Source organism: Peromyscus californicus, unplaced genomic scaffold (genome assembly GCF_007827085.1).
Source record: "Peromyscus californicus insignis strain IS unplaced genomic scaffold, ASM782708v3 Scaffold_23__1_contigs__length_62951481, whole genome shotgun sequence".
Taxonomy (NCBI): domain Eukaryota; kingdom Metazoa; phylum Chordata; class Mammalia; order Rodentia; family Cricetidae; genus Peromyscus; species Peromyscus californicus.
The window spans coordinates 9,724,671-9,738,564 of NW_026294534.1; the positions used below are offsets into that span (position 1 = coordinate 9,724,671).

At 47.1% G+C, this 13,894-nt stretch overlaps 1 protein-coding gene across 1 annotated transcript in view; it reads left to right on the forward strand.

Moving 5' to 3' along the window:
• Nucleotides 1-13,894, forward strand: part of Dlgap2 (DLG associated protein 2) — a 747,033-nt gene that overhangs the window by 687,750 nt on the left and 45,389 nt on the right. Inside the window, 1 exon segment of the mRNA XM_052751752.1 lies at nucleotides 2,382-2,601. Within this exon segment, the coding sequence (XP_052607712.1) occupies nucleotides 2,382-2,601 (220 nt within the window).

Here is a 13,894-nt window from a genome sequence, read left to right on the forward strand (position 1 = left end):
AAATCTTAGTTCTCATCTGTTTGTGTATGTTTGTGGAGGGGGTAACACTGGAAGACAGGGGGAGGGGGAAGGGAGGGGGAAGACAGGATGAAATCTGGTTTGGACGTGACATTGAATAGAGAGGAGCCAGAGTTTCCTGGCCTTGGGGGCAAAGACGTCCCACTGGAATGGGGAACGCATGGGAATCCTAACCCAGTGGACCTGGATCTGGTGGAGTGACATTCCAACCGGTCTACAACTATCTAGTGAGGCATTTGAAGTAGCGATGGTCACGACAGAGAGGGGAGACTTGTTCAAACCCTGAACGAGGGAGAGAGGAGGAGCTTAGAGGAGAATATTTTCATGGCCTTAGCCTGTGGCTCAGTTAGAGTAGACTAGGAAGTCTGCTTGGGGGTGGGCCATGTCTGGATCTTGGAAAGCCGCACTTAAGAATCTGTTCTAAGCCTGATCACTGTAGCTATAGACACTTGTGTGCAGTGACATGATTCTGAGACATGCTTCACTGAGACAGACTCTGTCATGGCAGCTGGAAAGATGTAGCGGAAAAGGTGAGGGCCAAGATGGAGAATGGCCGTCTAAGACTCCAGACAGACAAATGGGTCTGCCTGTGTCCATGAGGCACTGAGATTAAACACCAGATCTCAGAATGTAGGTCCTCACTAAGCTCATGGTGTGAGAGACGGGACAGAAAGAGGAACCTAGAGAGGTAGGGGAACAGATAGCAATCAGGGGTGCCATTCTGTGTCCTGAACTCTGGCTGGCTGCATCCCCAGAGATCCCCATCATGCCACTGACCAATGTCCCATCTGTACATGTGTGTCACTATAGAAGGACACGCCTGAGAGAGGAGAGAGACCCGTAGTGCGTGAGAACTTGGAGGGTGACTGTGTCTTGGTTTCTTTTCCTGTTGCCATGACGAAACACACTGACAGAAGCAGCTTCAAGGGGACAGGGTTTGTTCTGGTTCCGGCTTCAAGGTGCAGCCCATTGCTGTAGAGGAGTCGAGGCAGCAGGGCTTTAAGCAGCTGGTCACATGGTGTCCACAAGCAGGCACTGAGAGCAGTGAATACTTGCTGCCGCTCAGCTCCTTTCTCCGTTAATGCACTTCAGGATCCAAACCAGGGAATGGTGCCACCCACAGTGGGTGAGTCTTCCCGACTCAATAAACACAGTTAAGGTAGTCCCCCACAAGCATGCCCAGAAGCCCATTATCCAGGGAACTCCAGATTCTGTCTACCTTCTCAGAAGTCATTTGCCAAAACCAAATCAGTGAGTGGGGAGAACTCCCCGGGATGAACACGGACTGAGCTCCCAGCCTCTCGTCTCCAGCACCGGACAGAACCCTGAGTTCACTAACCCCATTTAAGCTTCGATCATGCCTCTCCCACCTAACCCTTCAGCCTGGTTTCTGTAGCTCCCTTGACTGAATTTCCAGTTTAAAAATCTCTAGTTTCAGCCCGTGAACAGTGTATGATGTGTGTATATGAACTTCAAGAAAAACATGTCTTCTTGGGCTGCCCACCCTAAATAGAGTCCCTGCGGCTGAGCCGATGGCCCAGCCCATGTCAGTTTAGCCTGTGGTCTCACCAGGGCTGACAGGCCCAACACGTTGCTTCTTCTAGAGTATTTGGGAAAGTTAAGTTCCCAGGGTAAACCGATATATGCAACTGAAGACACAAGCTGAAAATTTATTGCTTTTATCTGCTGTACTTGCAAGTCTCAAACTAATAGAGGGGGAAATACGCCTGAGATTCAAGTCCACATACCATGTTTCACGCATCCCGCACTCCTCCCAGGCAGCCATGTCTTCCCCGCCCTGACTTCGCTCATGATGCTGTAATGGTGATGAGGGCAGGAGTTGCCTCTGCCAAATTTGGGATTCGTTTCCATGACAATGAGCAGCAGCTGACTCTCACGTCCTGAAAATGAACTAAAAGTAGCTGATGCGCTCGAATGTGTGTGCTTACTTCTCCAGCCTCCGCCCCAGAGTCAGCCTGAGCGGTAGGTAGCTGGGGAAAGCCAGAAGGGTCACTGGGGAAGGAGGAAGGCCCGACAGCGTGGACCCTGGCTGTGTACCCGGTGTGTGGGGAGGCTCTCGCCAGCCCTGTCTCCTAGTCTGTGTGATGGCTGTCAGCCTGGTGAGTCCACAGAACTTCCATCCATCTGTAGCTAGTTAGGTACCTTCCTGTTTCGTAAGAAAGAACCTAAGAAGCCATCCCCCAAGCTTGACGGATTCCCAGGGCGGATTTCAAACTAGCTGCGCCGAAACTAGAAAGCTGTCACCGAGTACTGTGCGTGCATTCTGTCCCTGGTCCTTGTGTGACATGGTTGCGACCACCCTGATGGAACCTGGCGTCACGTGTATGCTGTTGCTCTTCTAGATGAGTGAAGCAGAGGTCAATGGGCAGTTCGAGTCAGTGTGTGAATCTGTCTTCAGTGAAGTTGAATCTCAGGCCATGGATGCCCTTGACCTTCCTGGATGTTTCCGAACAAGGAGCCACAGTTACCTTCGAGCCATCCAAGCTGGTTACTCCCAAGACGATGAATGTATTCCCGTGATGACACCCTCCAACATGACCTCAACCATCAGGTCAACAGCAGGTAAAGAAAATGCCCTTTTTCACCTACCTACAGGTGTGCTTAAGTGTTTTTCCTAGAAGGGAGCTGGCATACACCTTCACCCACAGGTAAAGTTTACTCACTGAAATGATCATGCATCACATAACGACATTCACAATAGCATTCTGAAGCATCCCTTTCAGAGATAACCTTGCCTTTTTCTCAGGATGAACTCTATAAATTATCAAACGTTCTTTAAAACAATCAGGTAAAACTTTCATTAAGGTTTCTGCAGCAGACAGGATTGTAAGTACTGACATTTGGGCAGTACTTGCATCCGAACGCCAGTATTCAGGAGGCTGGAGTGAAGCTTGGGTGGAATATGCAATGACCCCTGCAGTGGGTCTGCATTGCAGAGCCCAGGCACTGCTGCTCGGGAGCCGATCCATAACTGTGATTCATCACTACAAAGCCAGTTAGTGCTTAGTGTAAATTCCCTCATTGACTTCAGCTTGGAGGATTCACTGTCACAGTTTCCTTCAATTCTTACGGAAAACCACATCCACCCTTTGAAGATTTACCGCCTCGACCAAACACCACTGCCCACTAGTTTACTGCACAATTATTATTTATATAACACAATGAATATCCATGGCCCAGAGAAACCCATAAAACACAGTGAGCAGTAAAAGTTTGCCACACTCCAGGTGAAGGCTGGGGAGAGAAGCTGTAAAACATCCCGGTGTCAAAAAACGAGGTGTCTCGGATAGCCTCAGATTCAAACTGCTGTGGCCATATCAAAAGAATTTAAAATACAGTCCTAAGAAGAAAAGGAGCGTACTTTGTCCATATTAGATGATGTCAGGAGCTGAAAGTCAGGTAGGGGATGTGCCGAGAAGGATCAAGAACTCAGAAGGCAGGAGGCAGGGTGCTCACGACAGGCCTCTTTGTTCAGTGCTGATGTGAGCCAGGACCCATGGACCCACACACTGCCAAATGACAAGCTGAAGGATTTCTGTCGTGGGGTACATTCTGTGCTGTGGTTCGCACTTTAGGAGGAAATATTTCCTTCTGGAGTCTATGAGGAATAAACTGATTCAAGTTTCTTTCCATTGCTTACCTTGGTGAGGTCTTGGACTTGTTCATTTCTCTGAGTCTGTTGTTGAGGTCTTCAAAAGAAGTAATAACAATGAGTAACGTGTTCCAGAGAACATGATGGGTTCTACAGAAGCAGTGGAAACTCACTTGTTGTGGGATATTGGTACACTGTGCGAAGATGTATTTGCTGGGATTGGTGTAATAAAAAGCTCAGTGGCCAATAGCTAGGCAGGAGGTATAGGCAGGATTTCCAGTGGGAGAAAGGGAGAGGAGGAGGAATCTAGGCTCTCAGGAGAAGCCAGGAGACGTGGAGAGGAAGCAGGAGGTGCAAGATCGAAGAGACATAACACCATGTGATAGAACATAGATGAATATAAATGAGTTCGTTTAAGTTACAAGAGCTAGTCAGGAACAAGCCTAAGCTATAGGCTGAGCTTGCATAATTAATAAGAAGTCTCCATGTCATTATTTGAGAGCTGGCTGTCAGGACAGAAAACTCCTTAAACTCACTGTCTTCTCCTGTGACCTGGTGACCCCAACAGAGGCTTTTGCAGTGCACTGAACCATAAGCCTTGGGCCTTGATGAGAGATGTCCAGTGGAACATGGCACTCTATCCTCATCACAGCTTTGTGGAGAGCAGGGAAACAGCCCAGGTCTGTGACCTGAAGTAGGCGGAACTATGCATGTCAACATGTCCTGTGTCGTGTGCTCCTCTGCCTTAGTGACGTCATAGATTGCTGCTCATCCTCTACCTACAAGTGAGAATAGAGCTAATTAAAAACGTAGGGAAGGAATGAGATTCGCAATCACTACACTGAAATGCAACACTTGGAAGCTAGGCCTGAGCAGTGTAGTCCTGTCACCCTGGCATCCAAGAAGCTGAGGCAGGAGGACTGAGAGTTTGAGGCCAACCTGAGCTACATAATGAGTCCCATGCTAGCCTGAACTTCTTGGTAAGATCCCGTCTCAAAAAAAAAAAAAAAATTAAATCAAAAGGCAACCCCTTCAAAGAGAATTACTCATGTTCACTGGTGTTTGTTGAGTGCCCCCTACAAGCAAATGAACAATTAAGCATTTTCATGGTCTTCAGAAAGGCTTTGAAGCAATAATTATGTGGTAGAAAATGGCTTTGCTGTTTTTAGAGCTGTCGTTATGGAGAGAATGGAAATAGAACAGATTTCACAGAGATAATATAAGAATCAGTACCGAACTCAGGCTGAAGTTCTGATTTATGTACACAGTAAATCACTTTTCCCAGGCACACTGCGCATTCCAAAAATCCACACACAAAATAAATTTTTAAATGTTTCTATTCCGAGTTTCCAATGGATCTTGGCCTAGTTACCGAGTCGAAATCTTTTCTAGACTATGGGATAAATATCCGCATCACGGAAGAAACAGGGGGTCAGGTAAGCAGAAAGGTGGGCAGAGAGAGGAGTGCTGACATCATGGGGGTAGCATGGGCACCATTGTGAGAAGCCAAAGCTCAGATCACCCCCAGACCCACCGCTGCCACTCTGAGGACAGCCCCTTAAATGCTGAGGATTTTTTTTTTCACTCACCAGATGCTCGATAACACCTGACATGGTCTGGTTAATAAGATTATGAACCATGTCAAAGATTTTTGTTCATCTGAAAAAGCAGTATAGAGGAAAATTCTCCAAGTCGCAGAATTCAAATTTACTATTACGTGGCAGACCTAGCAGCTCTGCCTCTCTAGCCCTCACATAGCCCTCACAGTCTTTTTCCTGAGAGCGGGGGAGCCACGAAAGCTGTGGCCTTGCCTTCTCCAGCCCCGTGCAGCTGTGCAAAAGCTCAAGACAACTTGAATTATACTCTCCTCTTCTCTGGCGCCTTTGAGACATGAAAATTTGGGGGTGTTTTGGAGAGCAACAGAGCCTTTCTCAGGCCTTAGGTGGGCTTTTCACTCAGAAGTTAGGGTGCCAGACATTCATGTTCACACAGAACTTGGAGTGAGTCAGTAGCCTCCGGGTTCTGGCCTTTCCAATTGGAAGGATGACGTTCATAGAAGATGGGTTTTAGGAAGCATTTTATTGTTGGGAGCTTAAGAAAGATGACAGGAGAGATCCCCAGAGAGTGGGATACTATTGAAGGTCAATGGCTTGGAGTCATTAAGGCTTTACTGGATGGGGACATGGGAGGGGAGATGAGCCCGTCAGTCAAGTTCCCAGTTCAGCTGTCCAATGTCTGTGGGTTTCTGCCACACCCTCCCATGGGGATTTCAGGAAAGATATCCATTTAGGTGGAAAGATACAGAAAACTCAGGCTGTTCTGAGATCCCAGGTCTCTAGCCAAGGCAGAAGCGAAGATATTTGTCTTAAGCACCACTAGCCTCTCCTGCCTGTAGCAAGGGCAAGGGTATCCATGGGGCTGAGGACATCTGTCACTTTTAGTCAAAGAAAAACTGCACTTGCATAGTCATTTACCCTAAACTGCCTAGCCCATTCTCTCCCCTGTTCTCATCACCTTCCTGCCCTGTGACTTCCATGCAGAACTTACCCCCACCCTCAATCCCTGGAAATCTGTAAGATGGAGAAACTCCCTGTGTCATAGAACTGAAGGGAAGGATCCGAGTCACCTGCCTCTCCCTTCACGGCCCCATTATGGCCACCTCCAGCCATGGTACTGTAACTCTTCCAATATTCTGGGACTGCATGTGTCTCCCTTCAGTATCTCCCTTAGGCTACCCATGACAGTTCTGCCGCCTATCAAGCTGCTCTTTGGACCCGAGGGCTCAGTCTCTCTCCTTCAGGGCTACACATGGCTCCTTGTGGACTTGATGTTGCCACTCTCCTAATAAAGTTCATGTGGCGGGCAAACCATATCAGCTTCCTTCTAGGACCCTGCCTTCTTTTTACCCATGCCGATAGTGAGAGCTGAACTCCACCTATGAACAGAGCTTCCTGTCAGCAAGGCAGGCAGATTTAAATAACTTTATTCTTAAGTAATTCTTGATTTTGTAAACTGTTATACTAGCATTTGATGACTACCTTCATTCACAAGGGAGATTATTTTGGTGAATCAACACTCTTACATTGTCCTGGAGTACTTGGGGTGCAGGTCAGCAGTAGGGTGTTTATTTGGAATACAGGAGGCTCTGGGATTTGTCCCCAGGACTGAAAGGGATTTTAAAAAATGCTTTTCTTTTATGGCTCAAGAAAATCTACTTTCAAAATCATCTTAAAGTGATTGTTTTGCAGTATAAGATACATTTAAACATGTTCTTTACAGAGGCTTGAAAAATGAAGGCTGGCAGGATTAGATTCTCTCACCTTATAAACATGTAAATCTCGAAGCACAGTGCTCATGCAATAAGTCAAGTGTCAAATGTACAGGTGAGTGAATTACTATAGATTTTTAAGAGCATAGTAGACAGGCTTAACTTAGACCCTGGTGGGTGCATGCTACCAGCCCATGTGCCCATCAGGTCACCTCTCTTCTCACCTGCAATGTGGGGAGCAGGGAGTCCAACCCACCAAGCTTCACTCATCTATCTCTGTGGTCCCCAGAAAACGTGGAACATGGCACTAGGTAGGATGATCCCCAGCCCTCATGCTTTTCATTATGAAAAGCAGTGGGTGTTGATTATAGACCCCCTCCTTAAATAAAGTGGTTTTGAAAACATCTACCTTCCATTTCACACTTGGTTTCTCTTTCATCTAGGAAATGATTTATCAGGTAGATTTGCTTGTCTAAATACTCATTTCACCCGGGTTTTTTTTTTTTTTTGAGGGAAGGAACAATATTGGTACTGTGGAGGGAAGCAGTATAAAATTGGGTGATAATGGCTTTTCTCTGGGTCAGAAATTGTCTCCACACATGTCACAGCTGATTCTAGAAGTCATCAGAACCAAGGGAAAGCCACACAGGATGACAGAGGGAACAGCACAGACCTACTTTATCTTATTATTCATATTTCAACAGTGACTTCTCTCTCCAGGGTGCATAATAACTCTGTTTCCAAGACAGATTTTCGCTACCACACCAGAGGAAAGCAATCCTTATATTTTGTGTCTTGAATATTAGACAGAGGGAAAACTGTGCTCAATACTATGAATTTTTTCCTGTACTTCTTTGCAAAAGTCTCTGTTGTGTGAACATTAGATCTTTACAGATAGGTATGCCAAATTTCTGGCCTGAGTGTTGCTTGGAGCTTTGTGATCTAGTCCCCCAACTTCTTCCAATCCAAGCACTTCCTACTAAAGTAAAGAAGAATCATAAATACTTTAATAAACAAATGATCAGAGAACATTGACAAAAGATCACACATGGTCACTTTCAATTTCAAGATACAAACGTCCAAAATAAAATAAAGCCATCTTACAAATCAAAGAAAACATTGTGCTATGTTTAGATTGATAGCATTTATGAGGAGTGTGCTGTGTTCCGGTCATGGATAACTTTCTTTGAATGTAGAATTGTCTTGGGTCTGAGCGTCAGCCTCAGACATAAAGCCTGGGAACAGCTACAGGTGACGCACCAGTCATCTACATCCCCCGGCTTCATATCAAGAAGATGTGTATGGGAGGTGATGGAAGTCAAAAGGATGCTTGAGACACCATGGCAGCATCTAGAATCCTCCAGTTGCAGTGGGACTGGCTGAAAGTCCAAGAGTGGGTAGTATGAGCCAGCAGAGGGAGGCGCACAAGCCTGGAGCCAAGAAGGCCCATGATGCCAGGGGTCCAGAAGCACTGAGCAGGAGGAGAGGGGAACCAAGCATGGCAGAAAGGGTTCAGGAGCTATGGAGCAGGTACCCTGCACTGTGGATCAGCACTGCCACAGTTCAGAGGTGGCTGAGTGACCTCCGGCAGAAGAGAATTACAGGATAAGTCAAGTCTGCAGAAACTCTGTTGAATACCTTACCTTCAGGCTCTTAGCTTGGGACTAGAGATGGGCCTCTACTGAGGTACTTAAGCTAAAATGAGGTCACCTGGATGTCCCTGGTCCAGTAGGGCTGGTACTTATGAGACAAAGATATTAGGACACAGGAGAATGATCATGGGAACACAGAGACAATGCCATCCTAAGGAGGAGCCAGCCATGGCACGTTAACTTCGGAGTGCACGCTTCTTAGTGTGAGAAGAAATGGCCCAGGGCTATAGTTTCTCGTGCAGCCAAAGCCAGTGGGCACAAAAGAGTTGAAGAGCATGACCTTGCCCTGCCATGGAAAGTTCTAGAGACGACTGCCAAACCTAATCATACAGGTAAGGGGGACAAGGGCTAGGCAGCACGGAGCAGCTGGGACAGCCTACGGAGGATGCTCCTTTATAATTGGTTACAGTCTGGGACACACTAAAGAAGTTTTAGCCTCCAGCTCTGTCCCCCATGAGACTCAAAAAGGCTGCTGGCCAGGTGACATGGATGACGTCATCAAGGAAGGCGAATTACCCGGTTGTCAGATGTAGTTGCAGGAGCTCCAGCTCCAAATGGAGACAGACCAGATGCTGAGAGAAACAGGAGAGGAACTAAATCCAGAGACTGGCCTTGCTGGCCCACTGCCAACCTCTCTTAAAGTCACCCTGCAAGGCTGAAAGTGTCAGAGTGCAGAAACAGGATGGAACACAAGGAGCAGCTCCATCCTGGGAAGAGAATTCCTTTAGGGTATGCCAAGGATTGGGGAACAGCTTGGGTGCTGGGTGCAGATGGTACCCTCACCAAACAGCACCAGTGGGAGGCTAGGAACGAGAGAGAGAGAGAGAGAGAGAGAGAGAGAGAGAGAGAGAGAGAGAGAGAGAGAGAGAGAGAGAGAGAGAGATATCTGTGAAAGCTAAGGCACCTCTGACATGTGATGTCACCCCACACAGAGCACCAATGACAGACAGAAGAAAGATCCATCCAAGCCTAGCTTGGTGAACCAGGAAATTTGTCGGGGTTCCCTGTGAGGAGTATGGGTAAGGTGTTAACTTACAATAGCATGGATGAGGACTCAAAGGCAGAGGCATCACAGAAAAGCTTAGCCCAGCATGGGTGACAGCTCACCAAAGCTGTGTCCCTGGAGCCCCCTGCATGACTCACAGACAGCTCAGCTGGTAGGAGAGCCCTCCACTCCCTGAATCTCCATCAGTCCTTACTGCTTATATAGTGCAAGGGAAAGGGGATCTCATAAATCTTGTGTTTCAGGAACTTCCTAATCCTTGAAGTTCTAGTCTACTCTCTGAGTGTTAAGAAATCCCTCCAGAACTGAACATTTAAATTCATAGAGAACACTTTACAACATCCCCTAGTGGCACATCAGGTGGGCCTAATGCTCAGTGACAAGCGTGGAAGTCTAGAAGCGTGAAGCAGCCTCAAGGAAGAGGCAGAGAATGTGAGAGAAGAGAGAGCTTCCGCTTCTATGCACTGAGACCCAGATAGGTATGGGGCTACCAGAAGGAGCACAGGGCCCCCATCACAAGCCAGGAGGCAAGGTTGCCACTGGCTTCTGGCAATGGGACAAGTTGGAAAGATTGCTAAAAGGCCCTGGACAGCATAGATCCTCTGTACAACAGTGCAGATCTTTGCAGAGATGAAGCCAGTCTGGGATCATCCAGTATCTCTTGGACAGCTGCAGAATCTGAAGTAGCAAGAAGGCACTGGGATTGAGGAAGGCTTGATGCCCTAACATGTGTCCGAGAGCCACACAGACCCATCCCATGACCACTGTAGAGATCTCATATCTAACTTGGGTCTCAAGGTGATAGCCAGACACTGTTTCTCTAGGATCCAAATGATAACCTAAGAACCCCTCCTTGCCTTTTCACCTAGCGGAGTCTCCTGCCTTCTGCAGCACCAGCCACACGGTCCTAAATGTTTCATAGTCACCACTCCTTCCTCACTCTGGCCTTCCTATCCCTGCAAGTGGTAGCCCGGTAATGTTAGTGGGCCACTAGGTAAGCCAGCACCATGTGCCATCTCAAGACCCTGTGCTTAGTCACCTCTGTACCATTCCCCATGTGCACAGTTCCAGGTTCCAGGTTGTAGACATGGCAGGTTTGGGGTGGTGGTGTTTGTCTAACTCAGTATGTTTCAGGAAACGTTAGGTGAGTGAGCGTGTGCACGAATGAGGTCTTCTATACGTCGGGACAAGTGTGAGGGTTGCTGTCTCTCCCACACTGGTCTGTAGGGACCCATTTTTCTTTTTGGAAAATACACTCAGGATTAAAACCTAAAATCCTGTGAGGTCAGAGCCCACACTGTAAAACTCATATGTTTGCTCCTGCTCATTCTATCAGAACTTCTGCCCCGACCACATCTTCTGCCCTCTCCTGCAGCTTAAGTCTGTGGTGAATCATAGACCCTGAAGTGATGACCCCATGCAGAGGGCAGTCCAAAGAGTTCCCATGGATGTCGAAGGTGTCTCTGCAGTTGCTGTGGTCCACCTCTCAGCTTCTCAGAAGCTGCCAGCACCGATCGCTTCTGGGAATCCTGAGAAGCCTCCAGGAGGATCTTTGTATTGTATTAAAACACATGTTTAAAATCTCTCCCCTGTATTTGAAGTTTAGATAAATATACTTAGGACTAGGGACCTGACTGCTTTCTTGTGTCTGAACTCAGGTCCAAGGCAGGTCCTGTTGTCAGGGCTACGGCTTAGCATGGCCTTCAGAAATTACTAAGAAACAAGATGTGACAGGGTGAGCTGGGAAAATCTATATCCATCACATGAGGGGAATGCAAGAGGCTGCAGCTCAGGGACTGAGAGAAGCAGCCACTGAGGAGGGTCAGCACCCATGGCCACAGGCTTCAGACCGTGGCTCATCTGACACAGCCACAGGAGCTCAGAAGTCATGGCAATGAAAGAACGATTGTGCAGGGGCTGCTTCCCTTACCAAGAAGGTCTCTGACTGTGTCTCAGGGTTTTGTTGCTGTGAAAAAGCCAACTTAAAGGCGAGAAGGGTTATTTTAGGTCAGAGTTTTAGGATTCAGCAGGGTTTCTTGATCCCGTGGTTTTGGCCTTGTGACCAAATCCAACATCTTGGCAGAGAGTGTATGGTAGAGCAGAGTATCATGGGGGAGAGGAGGCAGAGAAGTAGAGAGAAGATAGGTCTAAGGACAAGATAGACCATTCAAAGGCACACCTCAAGTGATCCCTCTCTTCCAACCAGACCCCACTTTCAAAGAGACCATTCAATACAGACCCTTCAGTGGGTCACACAGTGGGTCAGAGCCTTCCTTTATGGTCTAACAGCTTCAACAGTACAAGAGCCAAACTTAACACATGTGCCATTTGGAGGACACTTCATATCCAGACCACAACACCAGCAGTAACAGCTGAGGTAAGCCAAGTACACCATGCTCACTCACAGCAGTACATGGTTTCCAAACTGAATCCTGACCCCTGTCTATAGACCCCATAGAGATCCCCCAAAGACTCTACAAACCCAAGCTTGGCTAGGGTAAAAGTGTATATCTCATTTGCTAGCTGTGAACTTCACCTTAGCTTCTTCCAACTCTGGTACCTCATCAGCAGCGAACTCAGAGTGTGAACACATGCTTCAGTGTCACAGCAGTTACTACATCATGGTCAGGTCTTTGTCTTTGTCCCGTCTGGGCCAGAGACTGCCAGTTGATGGACAACAGAGCACATTTCTCACATCTCTGGAGGAGAGGTCCTAAGATTAGGGAGCATCCGGAGCACCACCTGGTGAGGGCTGCTTACTGGCTCATAGATGACACCTTGGCTATATGCCCTCACGTGGCAGAGGGATCAAGGAAGCTCTTGGGGACTCCTGTGTTAACATTTTAATCCCACAATGAGGCTCCAGTCTCGTGGCTTCATTTCAAAGTCTCCTCCTAACACCATCACCTCGGGATGGTCATGGCCCAGCTGTACATTACCCAAGGACCTAAGATGTTAGAGATGTTTGTAGTCATCAAGGATCAACCTGAAACAGTTGTCTTATACCAGTGAAAATTAGACATGGACTGCCATGGCCAGAATCAAAGAGGAAGCAAGTTTGATTAAGAATTATTGAAGAAAGGTGAGAAAATGAAGAAAAGGGAAAGAAACTCTAAAAGAGGAACAGGTTTCCAAGAGGGAGTAAAAGCCACTGGATTTCCTATGCCTAGGGGTTTTATGGGGCAAAGGTAGAAACTTAACAAAAATCTCTATTAATAGAGACTAATTAGTTCTTTGGGCTATCATGGGCCAAGGCAATGAAGAGCCCACATGCTCTATGCCCAATGCCCATCATTCTGGCCCAACCAGAGAAATTAAAATGCATTGTGCATGCACTTCCCAGCAAGGTAGGGTAGGTGAAGCCCCATTCTGTCTATTTGTGACTCCAGTTTTGACTTGGACCATCTGCTAACTATTAGTTTCTCAGTCAGCATTACTCTCCTCCAACCTTGTAGCCCCATGTTCTCACGTTTACATGATGAGCTTGAAGCTTTATCATGGCGGAGTTAATTCTGTCCCAGCCACTAGGATGTAGCTGTGGTCTTTCTTGGTTACCTCACATTTAGCTCATTGTCAGTGAGATGATCTCCTAGGTGGAATCTTCATTAAAAGCCATCCTTATTTATAATTTAATGTGTCATAATTACCTTCTTTAGATGCAAGGATCTAGAAAAAGACCATAGTGCATTGCATGTGTTCATCAAGGCCTTTGGGGGGCCAACTGACCTCCCATCATTGGCCCAGAGCCCTGTCTTCCTGTCTGTCTAGTTTAATCAGCTAGTATCTATCTACAGTCCCTTCCTTCCTCTTCCTCAGTGCTTCAGATTCTGCTCTTTTAACCCCTAACCTTCCTGTAACTCCAGCCTGTGTTCTCATGGCAGCATATGTGAGCACTTTACAGTTCTCACCATGGGTCCTCTTCCCTTACCACCTAGGGAGAACTAGCTCCTGGCTCAGGAGGACTGCAGCACCTTAATTTAGTGGGACACAGACATTCAGTCCATAGCAACCTCTTCATTTTCCACATTAATACACACAGACGTGTCACAGAAATTTAAACATTTTAATCATTACATTTCAGTGTAATCTTGTTTTCAAGTCATTCACGTTTCCCTGCACACAAACACCATCTTGATGCATTTGTAGGGTTACCCAAGTCATTCACATTTTCTTGCACACAAACACCATCTTGATGCATTTGTAGGGTTATCCAAGCATTTGAAGGATGGGACTAAGGACTGGAGCATGTTGCATTTGTGCAGAACATTATTAGAGTCTAAGGGTGTTGGAACAGAATGACCAAAACAGTGGTGTGAGTTCATCTCAAGGTCCTCCAGCTC